Consider the following 26,809-nt stretch of genomic DNA (forward strand, 5'->3'; position numbering starts at 1 on the left):
GAATTATCCCCCCTTGTCTCCAATGTTATTACTATGATGATTCCTATCAGCCAGTGTTTCAAATTGCAGACCGCATCACGTGATGTGACCACAATATTGTAGTTGTCGTGACCGCTGCAACCGCATCATACTGCAATTGCAGTGTGATACCGATTCATAGTGGCGCGACTGCATTGGGTCATAACACAACCGCATTGGGCCGCATCAGACCACATCAATATCAAAAATATGTTTTTATTCACAAAGTAATTCGTACTGCAATGACCGCAATTGGTATTGCAATCGTAGTAACCGCAACTATTATCTACTAAGGCTGTAATACAAAATGCTTTTTTGTTTGGTGCTTGCATAATCAAAATCTAAGTTTTTGATGGGCAAATTCTTAGTTGAGTAATGATATTTCTACATACTCATATTCACTTATTTCTAACACTTCCTGTTCTTTGTCCACATACTTGAGATAGTAAATGCAATTTTCTTATTTCCTTTTCTGTGTGATTGGATATAGTATGCCTTCTATTTTCCCTTAAACAAAGATCTAGTCTGATTATTGCGTAAGAAAAAATCTCGCTAGAAGAGATAGTCTTTCACTATATCAAAAATGTTTTCGACTCGCATAAAATTGCCTTTTACCAAGGATACTGATATGACTAGATGAAAAATGGTTCCATTACATATTCTTTCTGCCTTAGTGCAAACTGCACATTGACATTTTCTAATTCCATTTTGCTTCTACATTGAGGTACATTGAGTTAGTCAAGTGAGATTTTAGAGGAAAAAAAAAATTAATTACCCAGGCTGAGAAGGCCCAAATGTGATAGCAGAAGTTTATACATCCGTCTTATATAAATTTGTTAGGTATTGAAAGTTACTAATTAAAATATATTAAATAAATTCACAAGGCTATGAGTTCTGGGATGAAATTATTATATGGTGTAAACTTTGTGCAAATGTCATAGGGAGAAAACTGTCTTGAAAATCTTCATAGAGAAGTCATCATTTTTTCCCAGACAGTTGATCTGAAAAGCTATACACATTTTAATCAGAAAATGACCCACTTAGAAAGGATTTTTTGTGTCCAAACTTAAAGAACTAGCAAATTATATTCTAATCATGCTATCTTTTAGGTCATTGACCTCAAGTTGCAACATGCAGTTTTGGGCCGACAAAATTTCATTTCATAAAACATGCATTTTTATCTCAAATTCTATATCATATGTTATTTCATACCAAACAAAAACATAATAGTATACGAGACATGAATTGAGATAACAAATTTTTCTTCTATTTTATATTCACTCCATGAACCTGAGGTGCTCAGACAATATACTAATATATTCATTAAATGGGGGGTTCTAAGACCCTAAAACTGCTAAACTGGTTGAGTCAGTGAAAACATTTCAGTGGTGTGGGCTAACAAAGTTTGCTGAAAAGACTGACATCTTTGACAAATTCTTAAGATTCCTTAAATCAAATTTCAACCTTTTGACTTATCCTACCCATCTCTTCTCACCAACTTGACGGTCCTTCCACAACTAGTTATAAACTAAAGTTCTGAATTAACTTTTTTGTGGCTATTGATGAATGAAATAAGCCACCAAACAAAAAGAAAATGACAAAAAAACAGATAATATAAGTCAGAGGCACCCATTATTGAATTAGGATATTGTTAAAAAAAACCTGTACCACTAGTATTTTTTTGGGTATTGGGTTGAAATCTTTTTTTTCAGTTTTTATTTTATGGATTTTATATGTATATACTAACACTATAATTATTTTTACACTATTGACACATCATATGTCATTTATATGTTAACTATCATTAATTCTTAAACAAAAATAATAGAAATCAATGATAAATAATGTATTGTGTGTAAAAAACTTTACACTAGATATTAAACTCTTATTTTATTCAAACGTATTATATATTTTGAGAAATTACTTTGAGTAGCTTTTAAGAAGCTAACTATCAAAAATTATAAACTCTTTTTTCAAAATTTATAAAAACTCTTTTTAGATTTTATTCATCAAACAACTCTATAAACTTATATAAACTACCCATAAGCTCTAAGCTCTTCATGTCAAAGATTATCGTGAGGTATGATATAGTAACACAAAAAATTGGGACATAAAATATTTCTCTCTCATTATTTGAGGGGAAATCCTACATTACTAGTTTACTAATATGTGGTATATTGGTATCTATACTCTTAGATGATGTAACATAAAGTATGATTAATTTATCAATATTAATTAAATTATATTAATATCACATCAATCAGGAAGTATGGTTATTCTTAATATATAATACCGTACTATGACCTTTGCTTGAGACTTATGCAATCCTTTGACCACTGAGAAATAATTAAAATCACGTTACATAAGGTAAAGTCACACTGGCATCATTTTTGATAGCTGAAATCTCAGTGTAAATTGTTTGACAAAGTTCTCTTTCTCAATTGGATCAAAAGATTATATATTCTAAACTGATATAAAGGGCATGTGAAATGTAACTGTTTGTTTGCATAAACAATGCTAGTTGGAATTATTAGGTGAACATTGTCGTGAACCATTTGGATTTTGGTATATATATATAGGTGATGATAGACTATGCTTTTTGGATATTTATAGTATGAAAAGGGCTTCATTCATTAATGTCGCATATATAAACAAAGTATTAGGTATAAGGGTTTGGTTTTGTTCTTAAAAGACTGCTTCAGTTGTGTTTCTTTTTACCCTTTTTTGATGCTTTTGTTTACCTCATTTTCCTTTAAAAAACTATCATCATTCAATTTCCAGCATTGAAAAAATAATACTAATGATGAGTATGTCGAAGTTGCATAGTTATTATTTTTGTTGACCATGTGAAAATCTTATAATTGAGCATATAGTGTATGTTTCTTTCTGCTGTAATTATGACAAGTTAACACCTTTATAGTTTGAAGAGGAATTCAACAAATTTCATTGTTGAATGGAAAGTTCTATGGAAATAATTTGAGTTACATTAATATATATGACTTGGTAAAAGAATGTAAATTTCAATGATTCTTTTGGGTTGGGAAGAATCAAACCAATTCCACTTGTTATAGTCATGATTAACTGAAAGTTCACTACTATTGAGGTTTTGAAAACTGTTCGATCCAAGCTTGATTTATTTAAGGTAGTAATTAAAAGATGTTTACTGTTTGTTACAATTGATTAAAAAAATGTGTTGTTTAAAGTAACACAAGAATTTTAAAAAAGTTACCAAATAGCTTTTACTTTTGATACAAAAAAGGAGACACTTAGTGAGGTATGAGGAAAACAGTTGTATTTAGACTTAGCCCATAAGCGAAGATATTGTTTCCAGCTACTGTATAGTAGAAAATAAAAAAACAAAACACAAAAAAGATAAGTATTGTGCTTAATTCTGTCTTTCTTCAATTGCATTGCTTTGATCCTGCTGAGAATACTATACTTGATTATGTGAATAAAGCAATATATCAAAGTGAGGTCTAAGTCTAACATACACTCAGAACATAAAACAGAACAATAGTTAACAATTCTATAAAAGGGATAAAGTCAAGGTAAAAAACGAGGCAGAAAAAATACAGACCATGACTAAGTCAACATCCTTATAATTATTGTAGCTTTTGACAAAGAACAATTGTATCTAGAACAGTAGTAAAGTAATAAAATATGGGAAAAGTTTTATAAATCCCAACTAAGTTTTAAATTCATCACAATTTTGTCCTAAAATACCCTTCAACCTTCATCCCTCACAAATACAGGATGAAATAGCATAGTGTATGTGACTCTTATATCATTTTATTATATACAATGAAATAATATTTTTGTCATTAAAAATAAAAGGAAAAAAGAATTCTATCATTTAATAGTGAGGATCTTGATTCCACAATTCATGTACTACAAAATTATAAATTATAAGTGTGTAACTTAGTTAAAGAAGTTGGAAAATTCTCAATCACTTCAACTACTAAGTCATAAATCTATAAAATTATGTTGGGGACATAGTAGTTGCAAAATTTTAAGCTTATTAAATTAAGTGTAGAAGTTGAATTAGATGAATTTTTTCAGCATTTAACTCACAATTTAAATAGTTTCATATTAACTATTTACCTTCAAGATATACACGTAGAAGTTAAGGATCACATAGTGATTCTATGTAAATATAACAAACAAAAAAACAATTAAAATGATGATGTTTGTGTTAATGGTTTGTGGATAGTTTGGAGTAATGGAGATTCAAAGATTACTTAATGGAAGAAGAAGAATAGAGAATGTGTGTGAGTATTACGGGATTTGAGTGGATTAAAGGAAGAAAAAAAGAGAGATGAAAATAAGACTATGGAGTTGTTGAAAAACAATAAGAGGTTTAAAGGAAAACAAATTAATTATCCAATAAACTATTAATGTATAGTGAAAAGAGTAATTTCTTTCTCTATCTTCTTGTTTACTAGTATGTGAGTTGGTGACCTTGTGGGTCACATTTGGATCAAATCACGTTTTAAATAATTAATATAAAGTGGAAAGGATGAAAGTGTTAGTAGTTAGAACAGTCAAATTAATCCTTGACCTATGAAAGAATCAAATCAAAGAGAACCATTCACATTAGACTCAATTTATGTTCAACGTTCAAATATTATGTGGAAACAGAACATTAGGAAGTTATGCTAACATATATAAATATTACAACTTTAATTGAAAATATTACATAAAAAAATCATTCACAATTAGACCAAGTTGGAACATTCCATGTGGCATGGATGGTGACTATGATTGATGAAATGTTGACTTTTGCTATCAAGTCAATAGGAAATAATTAAAATTCATGGAAAATTAAGATGAGTTAAAGGTGGAAAAGTGATTAGTGATGTGGATTGATGAGCTAGTTTATATTAAACTTATACTGCAAGACAAGGCAAAATTAGTGAGACTTGTGTCTTTCAAAGAATTGCTCCAAGTGGAATATTGAAAACTTGTTATTTAAGTTACATTTAGTGCATTATTATGTGCTTGGGGGAGAAGCTTTCCTTCAAGATAAGATTTTGCTTTATCTAATGAAATCTCCACATTTGCATATCCATACTAGGGATAAATAATGTGTAGTCTCATTTTAAGCCTTCACAAAAGTTGATAATGTACTTAAATCTTAAAATAAGGCAGTGAAGGTCAATAGTGTAAATTTCCCTTCTTATTTTACTTAAGGAAAAAAAATTCCACCAATTTTGAAGTTGATACTTTCTTATGCAGGAAGTTAGTTGAAACTACAAGAAATGAGGCAATCTAACAAAACTGGCATAAGCTAAACTTTTTCTTTAATTTTTTTGTTATAATAACTATGGATATCTCGCGCTCTATAGATAAAGTGATTAATACAACTTTTAGAACGTCATATATATGAATCAAATTGTATAACTCATATATGAAACAAACTTTACCCAAAAAGGAAATAAATGTGATATCCTAGAAAAAATCTTCAATATATACAATAAGGACAATATTATGAAGAAGAGATACATCCTTTTCCTAAAAGAACATTTCATATGTGCACTTCTAATATATAGGTACCCTTGTTAATACGTTATGCTACACAAAACTATTTTCTAAAACTAGCTCTAGAACAAGCACATTTACCTGATAATCAAGCATCTAAAGCTAGGCCTTTGAACCAAAATGGGAACGTATAATTTGCATTTATAGTACATGAACAAGTAGGAAAAAGTGATTGTCACGCAAACTGAAATACATGATCACACAATAAGATGAAAATATTGTGAAAGAGCTATCTTAACACCCTTGTTGGTATAGAGTGTCAATCAATATAGTTAATCTTATAAATGGAACATTTAATTAGTTCAATCAGAATTGTATAATATGTGAGTATATAACATTGATGCTGAAGAGTGAGAAAATCTACTCAAAATAATATAGTTGAAACAATGAATTGTAGTAGGCCATCAAATTAGCTACTATCATTTTTTCTTGACAATAATAGCAATGAAGTTGTAGTTCCCATTGAACATGTTCCTTTGGTAGGATATAGATCCAGTGTCTCCAAACATGTCTTGTATCAATGATATTGAAGCAAAAATAGAAAAAATAATAAATGTTTAAATTTTTAATTGACATATCATATTTTTATTGGTTTTATACATAATTTATGACATAGTTTGAGACAATAAATTGTTGTCCCCTTTCCTGTCACCTAGAGAAGAACAAAGGCTCTATTTTAGTGGCTAGAAAGCAAACTATTTAATGGAGGCTTGCCGATCACATCCCAAAATTACTTCATTGTAACCATACTCACAGCCTTAATTACTTCTAAGCCTTCAATGGATTAACTTTCCCATTAATAAGACTCAAAAGTGGGGAGTAAAGTGAGGAATTAAAATTATACATTCGAAAATTAGTCGTTGAGATTTTAATAGCTTTACAAAGTGAGAAATTATAATAATTGATCAAAAACTAATGGTTCTACTTCATAAATTTTTATGCACATGTATGCAATCTTAACTACTATTTTTCTATCAATAATTACATTTGCATTTTATTTCTTAAAATTGTTGAACTTTATAGAAGCATAACCTTAACTCACTAAGAATCGAATTTAATAGACATGGTAGTTTTTCAGAAGAATATAATTAATTGAAAGAAACTACATTATGAGACAAATATATGTAAGTTCATTTTCAGCAAGTGGACTATGTTATACCAGATTGAGTAAAGCTTAATCTTTTCCCCCCTCAAATGGAAGCCTACACAAGCAATATCATGAATCTATGTATAATACAGCCAAAGCAATTTATGATAGAATGTGTTAAAGTTTTATCTCAAAATTAATCGACAATAAAAAAATAGTTCAACGTATATTTAAATGAGACAATATGAAACTCATTTGTGAATAAATTACGAGAATCATGAAAGTAACTTCTTAATGCCTTCAATTGAGGATGTTAGCCAACCGAGGCGCGTCAACATGAACCAAATGTTGCATTGACATCCACCAAATGTATCAGCTCAATCAACCACCCAAATGGCCTAAAAATACGGATTTTGGTGAATACAAAAGAGTTTAATATCTTTATTATCAGTGTAAAGTTTTTTATATTTATAGTACATAATTTATTTATATTATTTTTGTTTGTTTGAGAATCAATGATAATTAATATATAAATGATGGATGATGTGTCAGTAGTGTAAAAAATCTAATATAAAATGGACCAAGAAAAGTATATTTTTTTGTTGTTGATATATTCAAATAAAAAACCCAAAAGTTTAATATAGATTTTATTGAAGAGAATTAAAAGACAGAAGGCTAAGGGGGGAAAATGACGCCCTTCAAATCCACAGCAAGGACGGAAGCCATATCAGGAAAATATATTGGAGTGTGCATTTCAACGTGCTAAGCCACACATTTAAAATAAAGAATATTTAGATTAATAGTTCGTAATGTTTCAATTATAATAGTAATTTTGAATATATATTGTATACGTTCAGCTACATTTATCTTGAATAATAATAATTCTAAATTTTGGTGGATGTCTTTTCGTGCATGATATTATCTATTTTATCATGGCTTTCTCTATCGAAATAATTTGGCAACAGTGATTTCTTGAAGCGTCTTTTATTGTTACTTAAACAACTAACATGTATAGCAATGTTAGGTATATGTCACATAATCAAGTCAGATATATATAAAAGGAACCTATGCCTATATTGGAAATTTTATAATATCATTTGTTGTGATGTGTATTACGTTGTTTATATTTAAACATTTAAAATAAAGTCATGTGAACTAGCTAGCTCACTAAGTCACTTGGTAAGACATTTATTGTCCTGTTCATTGGGATATTCATATATTCAAACTCGAAGGTATTCCTCCATTATTTTATTTGCATGATTTAATTAATGTAAACAAAAGAGGGTGGAAAGAAATGTCACAAGACTAAGTTATCTATCGTACTATGTGGTGATGCAAATTTAAAATATAATTTAATATGTATATATTATCGGTATAATTATTATATTATTCATTATAAGTTTGATTTAACTTTATTGAAGAGTGGGTAAGTACATGATCTGCTGTTAGGCATATACGTCAGAAAAATGGTACCAGGATTACTCAATGGCTCAATCCTTCGAGTTTTGTGTGTAAATGTAGGGTTTGAGTCAAAGTAATAAGTAAAGGGTTTGAGTGAATAATAATCTGCCTCTCCTAATGGAATAATATGGAATTGGATCATGTGTTCCAAAATGAATATCTCCTTATATTCCTAATCAACTATCTTTCTCAAAATAATATAAAAATATTGTTTTATATTTTTAAAATTTATTTATTTTAATTAAGTGATATTTTTTTATTGAACTAAGATGAGACGGAAATATATGATGTATCTCAAATAATCTGCCTCTAGCGCCCGTCTTTTTCCTAATGTCAATTGCATCTTCAATAATCTTTTGTTATCACGATTCTTAGGAAAGTCTTTCATACTGTACTTTGCCCTATAATGCGTATCAGTGTTCTTCTCTGCACTAGCTCATTATGTTAAAGTAAAAATAATTATGACAAAATCAATTAGTGGAATTGGGTGATGTTAATCAACTAGTCTAATTAAAGTTCATATATAATTCAAATTTATGAGCCATATAGTATATAACATTTAAAAAAATTGTTGAATAAATTACACTCATATCCTTTGAGTTATGGTGGATAAATTATAAACAGAATAAAATATCTCATAATATAAAGAGGTAAATTAACTTCTCCATTCTTTAAAATTTTGACATTTGTCATATTTAATTATATTTTATAAAAAATTCTAAAACTAAACAAAAAAATACGAGTGTCATGTTTTCTTTTGCTAGAGGATGTAAATTATCTACTAGTATGAGGAGATACTTTATTCTCAATTATAAATCACTCAATTTTTTTACATTCACACAAACTCCCTAATTTATGTACATACATTACACTCAGTATATCCATAGGAGAAATAAGTGTAATTTTTTAACAAAAAATGTTAATAAATATAATTAAGGTAAACAAAGTATGGTATATTGTGAAGACAACTTCAAATAGTAAATGAGTTAATACATATTTATTATTTTTGATTTGCTACAATATAGTATAAGAGTGATTTAAATAATATACATATAGAATTATTGATGCATTTTGTAATAAACTAGAAACAATGAATACACATTGACTCGTAACTATTTTAACTTGTCTTCCTAATATATTTTATTTTGTTTAACTTAATTACGTTCATCACTCTCTTTTATTTAAAAGATCATATTTATTTCTCAACAATAATAATTAGTGTAATATATTTATATATTAGTGATTTGTATATATGTAAAAAAGAGAATAATGATTTATATAATTTCACTAAAACTTAAAGATGACAATGTAATTCAATTTGATTTGTGTTAGACTTAACTCAAGACTTGTTTTTTTACCATAGTTCAAAACTACATAGTCCCGTTTTGATATGAGAACTAGACCGGACTGGACGGTCCGATCGGTCTGACCACTGATCGGACTTGAAAACCACCCTGGTTTGTAGTGTTAACCGAATGAGAGTTGGACCATTTTGAATCCGGGAAAATTCGGTCCGACCGCGTTAAACCTAGTTAAACCGGATTAACCCGGGAAGTAAACTAGGCGATTCACTTAAAAATAAGAAAAATGGAACACTATTATAATATTTTGTTTTAGTATGATCCAAAAAAGATGAAGATGTATTATTTCAATATAATTATACATAATTATTAATTATATAAAGTTTCATATTTATATAAACTATATATTTATATAGATAAAAATTATTAATTAATGTACGGAATCACCTGATCAGATCAGACGATTTAACCATTTAAATCGGTTAAACCTAATACGAAACCTCTCCCGGTTTAACGTCCCACCCGAGTTTCATAACATTGGTTTTGATACTTAAATTGATTGATAGGGATTAAATAAGTTATTAGTTTATGTAAATATAAATCATTTTGCCATAGGTTTATATAATATGTTTTTTCAATCCTTGCATTCTAAAACCTTATTCACTCATCCCTTCATCCACATGTTATGTTACTAATTTTGTGACACATGGTGCTACGGGTGCCAGATGGTAATTTTTCTTCAATTATTTAAAAATAATACAATATAATATATTAATTTGTTAGTTATATATTTCGGTTCCTCCATAGTTGAAGCTGGCATTCTTCAACCTCTGTTTTCTGGTTTTCTATGTTAAGGGTAGTTTAGGATTTTTTGGTTTATTGTAATGCCATTTTTGGTTTTTCCCTCTTTCTATTTTTTACTCTTTCATGTTAGGTAATTCAATTATTTATGTTAGGTTAGTTTTCCCTCTTTCGTTGTATATATACCTGGTTCTTCTTCATCAATGAGATCAATCAAGAAGTATTATTTTTCTCTTGGCTTTGGCTTAATCTTCTTCTTCCTCTTCCTCATGGATCAATGATGTACTCAAATGGTATCAGAGCATGAAATGCTCTGATTCGTCTTCAACACAAAACCTTCTCTTTTTTCTTCCTTTCTCATCTTCATCAATTTTTCTTGTGCTGAACTATCTCCCCTTCTCTTAAAAATGGCAAATCAAACTTATTTGGATTTCAACACAAATCCTTCCAACCCATTCTTTCTCCATTCCAATGAAAATCCAACTTTGGTGTTAGTTACACCCTTATTAAATGGTAAAAATTACCATTCTTGGGCTAGAGCAATGAGAATGATTCTAGAATCCAAGAACAAAATTGGTTTCCTTGATAGAAGCATACCACGGCCTCTTCCAGAAGATGTCCTCTATGGTCCATGGAGAAGATGCAACAATACGATTCTATCTTGGCTCCAACGATCTATAGAAGAATCCATAGTCAAATCAATTCTCTAGTTTGACACTGTTGCAGAAGTTTGGAAAGACCTCAAGGATAGATTTTCATAAGGTGATATTTTTCGCATTGCAGAACTCCAAGAAGAACTCTACCACCTACATCAAGGCAACCTCACCATATCTAAGTTCTTTACTAAGTTGAAGACTATTTGGGAAGAAATAGAAACATTTAGACCTACTAGAAAATGCCAATGTGCAACACCCTGCTCTTGTGGAACTTACAAAGAACAAGATTATGTAATAAGATTCTTAAAGGGTCTTAATGATCAGTATGCTCTAGTGCGTGCCCAGATAATACTAATGGAACCCCTCCCAAATATTTCAAAGGCATTCTCTTTACTTATTCAACAAGAAAGGAAAGTAACCACCACTACAACCCATCCCTTAGATCTTAATCCTAAAGCCTTACATTTCAATACTGAAACTAGCAGAAATAGCACCACAAGCTCAAATTCTCAAAGTAATAGAGTTAGGAATAACCAATTCTATAGAGGTAGGGCTGGTAGATTTAATGGTCAAGACATACAACCAAATAGATATTGCACCCACTGTGATAGAACAAACCATACTATAGAAACTTGCTTCCTAAAGCATTGTTACCCTCCTGGATACCAAACAAATAGAACTAGAATGGTTAATCATGCCACAGGCTTCCCTTTAGACAACATTCCATCAGACCAAACCACCCAACAATCACAAGATACTCATCTATCAAAGGGTTTAGTGAGGAGCAATACCAAGGCATCATGCACATGCTCAATCAAATCAGACAAAACAACAATCACACAACTAATTTAGCAATGATGACCAACACTGACTCTGCTAATACAAGTATTCCTCATTCATCTTGGCTTCTTGACATTAGTACTACTGATCTCATCAGTTACAATTTACAATTCTTTTCCACAACCATAAATATTTCCCCTATCCTGATCACATTGCCTATTGGTGACAAAGTGTCCACCACCCTATCTAGCACAATCATATTATCTCCTACCCTTACTCTTTTCAATGTTCTTTATGTACCTGAATTCCAAGTTAACCTCATTTCTGTAAACAAATTAATTCATACTCTTAAATGCCATTTAATTTTCACACAAGATAAATGTGTCATTGTGCAGAATGCTTCCATGAAGATGATTGGTTCAGCTAAGCTTCAACATGGCTTATTCCAAATCAATCTTCCAAACTCTACTGTATTTTCCATTCAAACTTCTGCACAATCACAACATTCTCACACATTATGGCATTTAAGACTTGGACACATTTCTACCAATGTTTTGAATTTAATTGCCAAACAGATATCTTCAGTTTCCCCTTGTAACATTTCCGTCCCCCCTTATGATACTTGTCATCTTGCTAAACAAAAGAAATTGCCCTTTAATATCACTCAAACTTACACTACTAAACCTTTTGATTTACTACATACTGATATTTTGGGGCCTTATTCTACTCCTTCTATGTTTGGACACAAATTTTTCCTTACTCTAGTTGATGATTATAGTAGATTTACATGGGTTATTATGCTAACTAGCAAGGCTGAAAGTAGACAACAATTAATCAATTTTATATCCTTCATTGAAACTCATTTTGGCACTAGATTTAAAACCATAAGAAGTGACAATGGTGTCAAATTTCTTATGCACAAATTCTGGTCTTCAAAGGGCATACTCCACCAGACCTCATGCATAGAAACCCCCCAACAAAATAGTATGGTGGAAAGAAAACACCAACCCATTCTAAACATAGCTCGTGCCCTATACTTTCAATCCCATCTACCCCAACAATTATGGAATTTTGCCATCCAACATGTCATACACCTCATCAATAGACTTCCAACTCCCTTACTAAAACAAAAATCACCTTATCAATCGCTATACAACAGAATCCCTTCCTTCGATCATCTCAAAGTTTTTGGATGTCTTGCCTATGCAAGCACCATATCAGCTAACAGAACAAAATTCTTACCTAAAACTAGGAAGTGTGCCTTCATTGGTTACAAAAAAGACACAAAAGGTTATATACTTTATGATTTGAACTCTCACAACATCATTGTTTCAAGAAATATACACTTACATGAAAATCACTTCCCCTTCCTAGCTCTTCAACCAAATATTACCCAAGACCAACCTCCTTGCATGCCATACCATTCCTTTTCCCCTGCCTTAGTTGACCCTACACCTACCCCAATCCCAACTCCACCTGATCATATATCAGACATCCCTATCACCAATACAACTCTTCCTACTAGACTATTATCAAGAATTAGAGGCCCTTCTTCCCACCTTCGAGATTATCATTGCCAATTAGCCCATACTCAACATCAAACTCACATTGCCTCTACCAAAGTATTGTATCCTCTATCCTCTGTCCTCACTTATGATAAGTGTTCCCCCTCATATAAAGCCTTTTGCTTGAATGTTGCCACTACCATTGAACCATCTACTTTCAAACATGCATTTATGTTCCCCCACTCGTAGAATGCTATGCAATTAGAATTGCAGGCTCTTCAAGATAATAACACATGGACCCTTATGCCTTTACCTCCTAATAAGACCCAATTGGATGCAAATGGCTTTATAAGACTAAATATAGGGCTGATGGCAAATTGGAAAGACACAAAGTCAGGCTGGTTGCCAAAGGCTACACACAATTAGAGGGAGTAGATTTCTTTGATACATTTTCCCTCGTTGTAATTTTTTTTAATTCTAGCCTTAGTTGCTTGCAACAATTGGTTTTTAGAACAATTAGATGTTAACAATGCTTTCCTTCATGGGGACCTACATGAAGAAGTTTATATGACCACACCCCTTGGTCTTCTTACTACTCCTAACACCTTGGTTTGCAAGTTAAACAAATCCATTTATGGCCTGAAACAAGCAAGCCGTGAATGGCACACAATTTTGTCCTCCAAATTGACCACTTTAGGCTATAACCATTCCAATGCTGACCAAACCTTGTTTACCAAGAAATCCCCCACTACTTTCACTATTATCTTAGTCTATGTTGATGGCATGGTTCTTACTAGTAATAGCATACAAGAAATAAACCTTGTTAAAACTGTTCTGGACAAATCCTTCAAGATCAAAAACTTAGGCAATCTAAGGTACTTTTTAGGACTAGAAATAGCCCGATCCAAGTCAGGTATACATATGAATCAAAGAAGATATACATTATCCTTGTTAGAAGATGCAGGATTCCTAGCTTCCAAACATGTTTCAACACCTTTTGATCCTGCCATAAAGCTGCAACTTCACAAAGGCACTCCTCTCTCAGATCATTCATCCTATAGAAGATTGGTAGGAAGACTACTCTGCCTAACAATCTCGAGACCTGACATTTGTTATGTTGTCCAACAACTCAACCTTTTCATGGATAATCCTCATGACTCTCACTACAAGGCTGCAATTCGAGTTTTACACTATCTCAAATGAGCTCCATCTCAGGGACTTTTCTTTTCCTCTAATTTTCCTATTACTTTTTCTGCTTTTTCTGATTCTGACTGGGCTTGTTGCCTTGATTCCAGGAAATCCATAACAAGATTTTGCCTTTTCATGGGCTCAACCTTGATCTCTTTGAAGTCAAAGAAGTAAAGTGTAGATCCTCCACTGAAGCAGAATACAAAGCCCTGGGCACCTTGGTCTGTGAATTGCAATGGCTGCAATATCTCCTCAATGACCTTCATATTTGCAACCCTTCTCCAATTTCGGTTTATTGTGACAATAAATCAACAATATACTTGGCTCACAATCCAGTCTTCCGCGAACACACCAAATATATTGAGATTGATTGCCACATTGTTAGAGAAAAAATCCAGCAAAAATTGGTTCACCTTCTCCCTATAAAAACCACTGCTCAACTAGGCGATGCTTTTACAAAACCTCTACATGCTTCCGCCTTCAAGGATTTCGTTTTCAAGCTGGGTCTCTATGATCTACATCGTCCACCTTGAGGGCGGCTGTTAGTTATATATTTCGGTTCTTCCATGGTTGAAGCTTGCATTCTTCAACCTTTGTTTTCTGGTTTTCTGGGTTAAGGGTAGTTTAGGATTTTTTGGTTTATTGTAATTGCATTTTTGGTTTATTGTAATTGCATTTTTGGTTTTTCCGTCTTTCTATTTTTTACTCTTTCAGGTTAGGTAATTCAGTTATTTATGTTAGGTTAGTTTTCCCTATTTCATTGTATATATAGTTGGTTCTTCTTTATCATTGAGATCAATCAAAAAGTATTATTTTTCTCTTACCTTAGGCTTAATCTTCTTCTTCCTCTTCCTCTTCGTCTTCCTCATGGATCAATGTTTTAGTCAGAGGAACCGAAAAATATAACTAACATAATTATTTACATATTTACTTTACTTTTTATTCTTATTTTATTTAAATGGAAAAAGTATTCATGTGTACCATGTTGCACCAAGTATCATGACGTTTAAGGATGGGTGTTACTGATATAGATTTTTGCTTGTCATGTCAGAAGTTAATAAACAAATGCATGGAAGCTAGAAGTTTTGGAATTTCAAGACCAGAATAGACACAAAAATATAAGGAGCTATGTATAAGTTCCTACTTATAATAACATAAAACTTATTTACATTATTTAAAGATTCTCCTAATTATATTATGGGAAAATGATACATATAACTTTCAAGTTATATGAAAATTAACATGTCAATCCAAGTTATACCTGTCACCTTATGTAATTAGGAAAGTTTTTAGACTGATTTATTGAGAGAATATAACATTATTTTTAAATGTATGTAAGGTTACTGGAGAGTTAGGGAATATTGTAAACAAGTCAACTATGGAATGAAGTGATTAAAGGATTAATAGATTTTCTGTGGTAAGCAATTCTTACCTATGAATTTTCCATAAAGAGAATGTGTGGTAAATCTTGGGTTATTATGACCAACAAATCACTGGCCAATCTCCTCATGTTTTCTCCGTGATTACTGAGGAGCGTTATGCCCTTATGGGCTTCATTATTGGACTGCCAACCTAAACACCACATCACCCTTATTTAAATTTTGGAGACCCCACACTTATATGACTCTCACCCCAAATTGATGGTGACTAATAGATTTCTACTATTCCAAATTATATCTCAAGTTAATTATAATAAAATAAAGATAATGTTAGTAATAAATATTTAATTTTTTAATTGATATATCATATTTTTATTGATATTAAATATGATTTAGATATGATTTGAAACAACAGAAATTTGTTAGTTGATGATAGTAAAATAGTGGTACTATAATGCTTTTGTGGCAAAACAAACAAGATTAAATATTAAATATAGTTTTTTGTTCCTTATAAAAAATGCAACCCCATTTCGTTTTTGAGGAATTAAAATTTTAACTAAATATTTAAAAATGATAAATGATGAACAAATTTCCCTTTTCAAAATAAATACAAAAAAATATTAATTTTTATAAGGAATCATTTGGACCATAAAGGCACATTTGTCTAATAGTTAAATGAAATGAAATCTCATGTATAGCATAAGATCAAAAATTGAGGTTTAATTGTTGAAACTATATTTATCAGGAAAAACAATCTCAATATACCAAATGAAATTATTCTCATTTTCCAAAGTAGGGTGACCCTAACAAAATCCAAAAGAAATTTAAAATCTTATTTAACATATTTTTTTAAACATTATTTTTCACCTCTCAAAATTTGAGTTGGGGAACATTCCTTCTAAAAATAAAATAAAAATAGAGGATTTTTTTTTTAAATTATCATCATTTCCTCATACTACCTTCTCTCACCTCAATAGGACACACTTGAGTCGTTCAACGGTAATCACAAGTATCAACATATATGCTTGTAATAAAATGAAAATTATGATATAGTTTGATAGACATGTAAAAAATGAATGAAATATGTTTTACATGTTCAATAGCACTTTATAAATTAAAAGACTAAAATGAGTAGCATTTTCAACTCATGTAGTTCATTTGGTTTGAGAGGAATATTTAGAGGAGCTCTAACTAAATGGAACAAATTCCCAAAAATACCAAAACTTGTTTTCACAATATTCAACCATCACATTGTCAAGGTTCCACATCATTGCTCTAGTCACAAAATTTGATTTTATAAAAAGGCATCATGGCTAGGTAGCAAGGCCAAAAGTTTATTTATATTTCATCAGAATTATCAACAAGATGGGACCAAACAGAGTGTTAGATTGCCATTACGTAAAGCATCTATATTTGAAAAGGAAACAAAACGAATAGAAATGAAAATGAAAGGACTAAAAAGGAGGTGATCAAATCCATCCAAATTAAGCTGAACAATAAAAGGTGTAATAATGTTCATATTAATACTGCCACAACCAAATATCAATAGTGCTCAACCAAGTTACCAACCAAATTACAAAGCGTGTAGATCACGTAACAAATAATTGTTCTCACTTAGAAATTTGAAGTTTAAATCCTTAAAAATGTAATTGTAAGAAAAGTTTTAACCTTTATAACCATAATTCAACAATATTATTTAACACTAAAAAAAATAGAGTATAATATCTATGCAAATTAGTCTAACAATTTATACATAATTATTGTATCATGTACCATTTATTCAAAGTACATTATTTTAAAATGATTAAATATGAATGATGTAGTGATAATATTTGAAGTTCATACAAATACATTTTTCTTAAAAAATCATCATCATAGGTATGAGTATGAGAATTTGTTTTATTTCTCAAGGGTTCATATCTCAGTCTATATGCAATCTCCTCTTGACCTAATAGCAAAACTCGACATTGAACCTAACAAAATTAAAAATAACTAAATTCGCCTATTAAAATAAAGTTTTGATTATTTTCCTAAAAAAAAATCTCCATAATACAAAGAGGATAGGTGCTTACGTTGGGTGTTGATCAGCAGGACAAAAGCACAAGCCGTTGTGCGCCACGTGCATTGACAGTGTCGGCTACGGTCAAATGGCGGTGCCAGTAACAGACACGCGTGGGCCTTCTATTCCTAAACTAAAGTTTGCATGTTTGAAACATTGACTACAACACTCACCAATCAAACTCTTCATGAAACGCGGTTTAATCACACATCAAACTTAATATTTACTCTTGGAAAATGCTCCACTTAAAATGTCTATCAATGGACTCACAAAATTTTCAGCTGAGAGATACGTACAAAAAATTAGTATAAAATTTTATAAATATATTAATTATTAATGTGAGTTAAGGACTCCTCAATCTTTATAGAATATAAATTATATACAAAAATTCTATCACGAAGTTATATATAAAATAAAATATTTAGAATTTTTTACTTTTTAATATCTTTATAAGTAATTTATATATATGTATGACAATAAATCTATTATATATATATATATTTATTTATTGTGGAGACACATTCTCTCATTGTGCACCTCTCGGGTTTGTCACTGATACAACACTATATGTCTCGAAAAAATATCACATTTATTTATATTTTACAATCTAATCGGTTTATAAATAATCAATATCATATAATGTAAAAAAAGCCACTCAATACATAAGACTTTCGACTTTAGTGGGATGATGAGTTTACAAAAATTTATTATTGTAAATGAAGATGTTGTTTCCAAATTTAAATGCATGATCTAAATATCATGAGATAAATAACCATATACTATTACCTAGAAACTCACCATCATAATAAGAAAGTAATGTCATGAAAAAAGTTGTTAGAATAAACTTATCATAATGGTTTGAGTTTTGTCATTTATCTAACAAAATTGAATTTCTGTCATCATGTTTTTTAGTTTTATTATTATCAAGTAGATTAGCTCTGTAGATTCAATTATAAGTAAAAAATAATATCTTTTGGTCTTACATATAAACAAATTTAATTATCTTTACAATTTTCAATACCATTTTTAATTAAAATAATTTCTCTCAAATTCTAAATAATAATAACAAATTTTTATTAAATTAAAATAATTAATTATCTTTTAATTTATTTCTTAATATATATGTGAAATTAGTTAAATTTATTTATAAGAGAGATTGGATGGAGTATAACTTTTTCATGTTTTATACCTTATAAATAACAATCACTAACCATCATCAATAATTTTCATTTTAAATACCTCGGAAGTTTCAAATTATTGTAAAGTATTTATAAGGATGAAAGTGTAAAAATTACTAGCAAAACAATATAGGTGATATTCACGTATGGAATAGTAGAGTTAGTCAACCATGCTTTGTTTGACTCTTCTTTTCCCAATCCCAAAAAACCCAAAAAACGGAAACACAGACCATTGACCAAAGATTTTAACTGGCGAGGGTATGTCGGATTCTAATTTCTGAGGTGAATTTTTAAGTGGGAAGGTAAACACACGGGGACATTGTTTAACAAAATAAAAAAGATAATTTAATTTATATCAGAAAATGAAGCTTTTATATATAGAGAGGTTGTTGATTTTGATTTCAATATTAAAAAATTTCATTTATATTCATTAAAAAGTGTAAAGACACTTGTTAACACAATCTGAAATCTCATAAAAAAACTTTGGTTTCATTTTTTTGGGTACATAGGATTTGGACGATCAAAGAGACCATAGAAAAAGTTTTGTTTGTGGTTGAAAGTAAAAGAAGCTATTTTCGACGACTACAAATTGGACTGGACAGTCAAAAAAATTTAAAAAGTATATTATTATTGCTAACTTTTGAAAGTTCAAAAGGTTAAAGATCAACCTGGTTTTATATATAATTTGAAATTACATATAAGAAAAAAAATTATATAATACCTATATATACACTAAATATTTATGTGTATATAGCAAAAGACTATATATTGTCTTGATCAGAATTCACATATTATTTTTAATAATATAGAGTCATTGGGGAGTGATTTAAAAGTTGAGTGTAATATATATGTGTTGACAATGTAAATATTATTATACAATAATACATTATCTGTCATTTATTTCTGTTACTTTTAATTAAGAGAAGTCAAAGATAATTAAAAAAATGAATAATGGATAATATAATAACAGCATAAAAAACTTTTACATTATGGATGTATATATTTTTTTCTCTTAAAAGTTATCACCAACTTAATATTTTTGGTGAATGACTATGTAATGTTTATTTTTTGAAGTTAACTTTCTTCTAGACTTAACACAATATAACAGACATTTTGATGTATCAATAGCCCAGGATGCAATGACATTCTCCTTATCTCCATAACTAATGTAGATCAGTCTCCTTAATGGAAGTAGAGTGGACTAAAAATGTTTCCATATGAGAAAGCACTTTCTGGTCATCTGATTGGAGGGTATTTTGTCAACCTCCTTTTAAAAGTGACCATAGAAGCTCACAATGTAAACCTAAAATATTCTTTATTTCTTTTTCCATATTATATTTACTTTAACAACATATATTCTTTGAGGAAAAAATATATATAATAATGGTGTATGAGTTTGATATATTATTATTGTATCATTTACCATTCATATTTAACCATTTTAAATTCTTTATAAAATATAATGCAAATGAATTACAGATGATATATTGATTGTCTATAAATCTTTGTACTAATCATACATAAAAATTATAGTGAATGAACATTTGAGTAAAAGACATTCATAACATTTTAATGTTAATTATTTAGGTAAGATTATTTTCATACCCAAAACTGAGAATTCCAATTTCTCATTTGGCCAATCACATATAGTTTTCCACAATTATATTATATATAGTGACACAAACAAGAGATAAGTTACAAAGTGTCGACCAAGCAGAATTGCAGAAACAACCTCATACTCTTATATTCTGTCTCTCCTTCTATTTTTCTTCATGTCTGATGAACCTAAACAACTTTTCTACCAGGACCTTGTACTAAATTACAATCAACAAAACACAGAAGCATCCAACATGTTCTCTGAAAAGCACTTTTCATCAGCTTATGATTCTTCATCACAAACCTTTGATCCATCTTACATGAGTTTCACTGAATGTCTTCAAGGAGGCATGGACTATAATTCACTTGCATCTTCTTTTGCCTTGTCTCCTTCCTCATCTAAGGTTTTCTCATCAATTGAAGACAATCAAAAGCCTTCAGAATTAGGAGATATTGTAGGTGTTGGTGGTGGTGGCGAAACCCTTGCAACACTTAATTCATCTATCTCTTCCTCTTCCACTGAAGCTGGGGCTGAAGAAGACTCGGGGAAGAGTAAGAAAGATGGACATGTGAAAGGAGAAGGAGGAGAAAAATCCAAGAAAGGGTAAGTTTTTTTTCTTCTTCATGTTACTTTAGTTCATACCCATGACTTTGTTAACACCTATATCTAGGTTTAATGGTGCAACTTGCAATCTATTTTGGATAAATCAATAGGAATAAGGATAAGAAGAAAGGAGAGAAGAAACAGAAGGAGCCAAGGTTTGCCTTCATGACAAAGAGTGAGGTTGATCACCTAGAAGATGGATACAGATGGAGAAAATATGGACAAAAAGCTGTCAAGAATAGCCCTTATCCAAGGTAAAATCACTTTTTTCATGTTTGTTTGCACTCAAATGACCATCTAGAACTTAATTGAAACTTAATTAAAAACACTTTTTTTTCAGTTTTACATAAATTACTTGATCATACTCATGACCCATCTGTTTGCTTCTACCAACTCACTTTGCAGCTTTTACAATATGAAGATGCTAGTTACATTAAACTAGATCTTTATCTTCATAACTGTTTCTTACGAGTTATTACACCTAACAAATACATTATGCTACCTCATTGAATCCTAGTAAAAAAATGAGCTTAAGTGGAAGACAAGATTCAAGAGATTTTATTACTATTAGTAACCTTGTGAACTAAGTACAAATTCTCTTTCTACCTAACAATTCATGGTATTTTGCAGTGTTAAGGAATTTTACAATTATATGATAATATGTGACGGATGTACCTGTAAAATACTATGAACTTGGTACCTTTACTACTAGACATGGTTCTACCCTACTATACTGAAGACCCCATATATTTGTTTTACAACTGAGCATAGGGTATAGTCATGAGGAACATAATACAGTCAGATATAGCAGTTAGGTAAAAGGTTCATATTTTTTTCACTATTATCACACAACTTTATTTAATATTAGCTAATTGATACATATAGTACATAAAATGAAGTCATTATATAATAGTCAAGGTTAATGAGAACCCTAAGGATCATTGAGCACCAAAAAATGGCATTTTTTTTTAGCAATTTCAATATATACCTAAACATTAAAATTGACTTGAACAATATTTGTGATGGATGCAGGAGCTACTACAGGTGCACAACACAGAAATGCACAGTGAAGAAACGTGTAGAGAGGTCATTTCAAGACCCAACAACTGTGGTAACAACCTATGAAGGTCAACACAATCATCCTGTTCCCACTTCTCTTAGAGGGAATGCGGCTTCTGGAATGTTCACACCTATGTTCACAACAAGTACAGCCTCGTTCCCTCAAGATCTGCTTCTTCATATGCATAATCAAAATCACCATAGCCTCATGTTCCAGAACAACAACAGCAACATCCAACAATCAATGAACACTAATACTAATGCTTCTGCAGGATCAATATATTCACACAACAATAACATTAACAACTATCTTCTTCAGCAGTTTAATAATCATCAGAATATTCCTCAGGAATATGGCCTCCTTCAAGATGTAGTTCCATCCATGTTCCTCAACAAGAGCAACCAGAATTGAGATGTATCTCCCTCTATCTATATATTGATATTCTTACCCTAGTTTTTTACACCATTTTACATGGGTTAACATTATATGAAGTTATAGTTGACAATATCTATTATTTTGTTAACATGCATTATAGGTTAACGGTATGTATACAATTTTCGTTAACACTTATCATGTTAACCAAATGATATGTTATATAATGAAATTCTCACATCATTTTTTCTTACACCTTTCTACACTTTGTTTTATGACTATTGATCATATTTTATCATTTTTGTTTTCAAAGCAAAAATCTTTAGATCAATAGTTAAAAAATAGGTGCTAAAAGGGGAGGTAAGTAGTGTGAGATGATAAGTTTTTTTTTAACAAATACATGTTGTTAACTATAACTTTATAGTGCATTATTAACTAGTGTAAAACAAGTTGTGTGAGAGTCTTTTCTCTTTATGACATCTTATATGTAAATATACTTGATTATGAGGTAGAGTTTCATGTGCAGCTATATACTATGTATTTTTGGCTCACCAGAATCTACCCTACCTCATCAAGTGCATTATTTTGAAGTGGGTTAACATGACATCTACTATAGTGAGATCATTGTTAAACAAGGTCATCATTGGGTACTTAGGCAGAGGTATTTGTGTTAGAAACAAGATCTATATTTTATGTATATGCATGTAGCCCATTTGGGTTTTTCATCCTTCTTGTGGATTGTTATATAAAATATGGAGAATGTAATGTCATTACTATGATAGAGATTTGATGGGTAGAAAGATTGTTCCTTCATTTTTTTCCTTCTTGAATATTTATATATAGGTCAATTCAAAATTAAGATATAACTATGTTGAATGAACTATTTGCTTTCATGCCTCTATCTGATCATCCATACACATCTACACAGGTGCAATTGTGTAAGAGGATTTCATAAGCATACTTAACTGCAAATGCAACTATAAAAATATTAAAATGTATAAAAAGGAAATAAAATGAAATTCTCACATAAGTTAATTGAGAACAATGAAATTTTTAGATATTCTTGTTGACAAAATTTGTTTATATATACCATTTAATATATGTCACTGTATTTAAAAAGTAAATTACAATATTCATTTAGTTTTAGTGAAATTACATAAATTACTCTTCATTTTTTATACCTGCAAAAAAACCTTATTTTTTATACATATATTACACTAATTCTCCCTCTATGAGAAATAATTGTGATTTTTAAATAAAAAAGGTGATAAGTAATTCAGTTAAACAAAATATAGTATATTGTAGAAACAAATACAAATAGTATATTATTCAATACGTTTTCATTATTTTTTGTTCATTACAATATAATATAAGAGTTATTTAAACAATATATCCTTAGAATTATTGATGCATCTTGTAATGAAAATGTATTGACTCGTATACTATTTGAACTTGTCTTTGCAATATATCATATTTTGTTTAACTTAATTTCACTTATCATCATGTTTGTTTAAAAGATAATACTTATTTCTCATGCATAGGTGGTCAATATAATGTATGCATAAAAGTCAGGTTTTTTTTTGTAGCGGTAAAAAATGTATGATGATTTGTATATTTTAGGTCTCAATTTAATTTATTCTTATTTAAATCATTGAACATATTGAATATTGATTTTCTTAATAAAAAATTGGACCACATGATTGATGTGAACACTACAAACGTTATATAGCTAACAAAATTTGGTTCTTATTCAAAAAACACTTAAAGAACCTGCTTAATAACTTATGTTGGCCTTTATGAGTCATTAAAAGTACGCTTTCTTACAAACAAAAGCCAAACTTTTGGCCTTGAATGTTCATACCTGCCTAACCATATCTTTGATTGTCAAAGTAAAACAAAGTTGCTAAGTTCTTAGCACAGAAATTTCCTTCGTTATCTTGTCACTTTATAGGGTCAACGGAACATCTAATAAGTGTTACGTGTTTGTATTAAAATTTAGAGAATGACTTGAGAGGTTGATGTGCTCAATCTTTCCCTATAAATGTTAGAAACCGGTTATTCTCTGATAAAAATGTGAATATTTTTAAAATTTATTAGTAAATATTTATCACCCTCTACAGAATATATATCTCAATGCACCGAGGTCCAATCAAATTAAGATCCTTAAACGTTATAAAGTGTTATAATATTATATAATATTTGATGAACGAAAAGTTATTTACAAGAGTACAAAATTATATATATGTTTGTGTGACGAAATTAAAACTAATGAACCCTATTTCAAAGTAAGTGTAATCTTGACTATTTTGGTTACTTTGTGTTCGTAATGGTATTGTTTACAATAATCTTTGTTATAAATCTTTATGCATTAAATGGACTTGATCAGGTGGTTGTTATTTTGCCATTGTAGATATATGCCAAATACGGCTGCAAATGATTTAACATACCCAAGAAAATCAAATAACCTAATCCAACCCAAACCATATTTCTTGAATGGTTTAGTTGATTGGATTGATTTGTTTTTTCTTCCTTAAATCAATGAATTTTGATTTGGTTATTGGGTTTCTTTGTTTGGAACCAAACCAATCCATAGAATCAAATAAACATACCAAAATAGCACAACTTCTTGATTTATTTTACTAATGTTGAGTTTATTATGAATTTCATTTTTAAATGTAAAAACAGAATATTGCAGTTTTTTAAAAACCAAAGTTATATGTTATTCAAATCAGAAAAATTAAATATGCTATTTTTTTTATAATGTTAGAATAATAACAACTTCTGGATTTGATTTTGAAAGATCAACAATGATGATTTGTGTGGACATGAATATGCTATTTATGATTTTTTTTGGTAATGTTAGAATAATATGCTATTTCACTTATGAAGCATTGTTGCTAATTTGGGCCAAACTTTATATGGACATGAGTTGGAGTGCTCCAGGTATTATTCATGCCAATAAACTTTGTCTAGTTTTTTTCTTCATAATAACATGAGTTGGTCAAATTATTTATAAGAAAATCATGTTAATTCTTTTCGTTTATTAGTAAATAAAATCATGTCAATTCTGCAAAGGAAAGGCCACGTTTTCTTTCATTGGATTACTTTGCTCTTAAAGTAGAAGCAGAAAAGTATAATTTAAGTTTAGAAAAAAACGAAAATAAGAATTTTCTTTAGTAAACTAGTATTGCATCATTAACTACTTGGCATAAAATTCTTTCACTATTTGCCATATATGTGATAGGAAATTCAGAACCAATTTCCTTCCTCTTGAAATGCAAAATGAACACTTACAGAAGTGACAAGTGAATAAATTAAATAGAGAAGAGTAGAAGAGTAACACCAAATATTTTACGGTGGAAAAATCTCCTCAATGTTAGAAGGAAACAACCACGAGATCTAGTCCAGAAAATATCTCCACTATAGAAAGTAGGATTACAATATTTGACTATCTCTTACTAAAAGGATAACATCTAATCTCACCCAAAAGGATGAAAATAAAAACTTTCTCTAATATCCCACTAAGAATACAAATCTCACACTAAGTGAATATAAACTCTCTCACTTTCTTTCTACGTTGTTCTTTCTCACTTGCTTGTTCATTTCTTCCTCACAAGTCTCCTTTATATAGTGAAGGGAAGGAAAGTTTCATCATCAAGACATAGTGAATAATTAATTATTGTCATACTTTTCAAGACACCTTGAAAAGTGCTACTCCAACTTTCTAAGTTAGACTTCAAAGTTCTCAAGAGTCAAGGAACAATTCCCAGACCTTAGAATAGCCATCATTGAATGTAATCAATGGTTCATCTACCAAGATTCAGTGGTCTTGCTTGCACATCAATTAGGAAGGATTCCCAACAAATCTCCCCCTTCCAGAATTAATTGATGGGTATCAGCAGTCCCACACCTTTGCAACAGTCTGTTAACTTCTTGAGTGAAAATATCCTGGTCATCATGTCAAACCAGTTGTCATCTGTATGAACTTTCTCTAGTTACAACTCACCATCCTCCAAAACATTTTGTATCCAATAATAACGATAGTCAATATGCTTTGTCCGAGAATGAAATGTAGGACTCTTAGATAAATGGATTGCACTTTAGATGTCAAAGTGCAAAACATATCTATCTTGAACATGATCCAACTCATGCAAGATGTTTTTCATATATTTTATCTCCTTGTCAGCTTCAGATGCTGCAATATATTCTACTTCAGTTGTTGATAA

At 30.2% G+C, this 26,809-nt stretch overlaps 1 protein-coding gene across 1 annotated transcript; it reads left to right on the top strand.

Annotated features, from left to right (window-relative positions):
• On the top strand, positions 20,634 to 23,313 carry LOC109361588 (probable WRKY transcription factor 71). The gene is made up of 3 exons (XM_019607087.1): positions 20,634 to 21,151; positions 21,262 to 21,405; positions 22,184 to 23,313. Exons 1-3 carry the CDS (start codon positions 20,724 to 20,726, stop codon positions 22,620 to 22,622), a joined length of 1,011 nt encoding a protein of 336 aa, XP_019462632.1. The 5' UTR covers positions 20,634 to 20,723; the 3' UTR covers positions 22,623 to 23,313.

The sequence above is a fragment of the Lupinus angustifolius genome, chromosome LG12, assembly GCF_001865875.1.
Source record: "Lupinus angustifolius cultivar Tanjil chromosome LG12, LupAngTanjil_v1.0, whole genome shotgun sequence".
Taxonomy (NCBI): domain Eukaryota; kingdom Viridiplantae; phylum Streptophyta; class Magnoliopsida; order Fabales; family Fabaceae; genus Lupinus; species Lupinus angustifolius.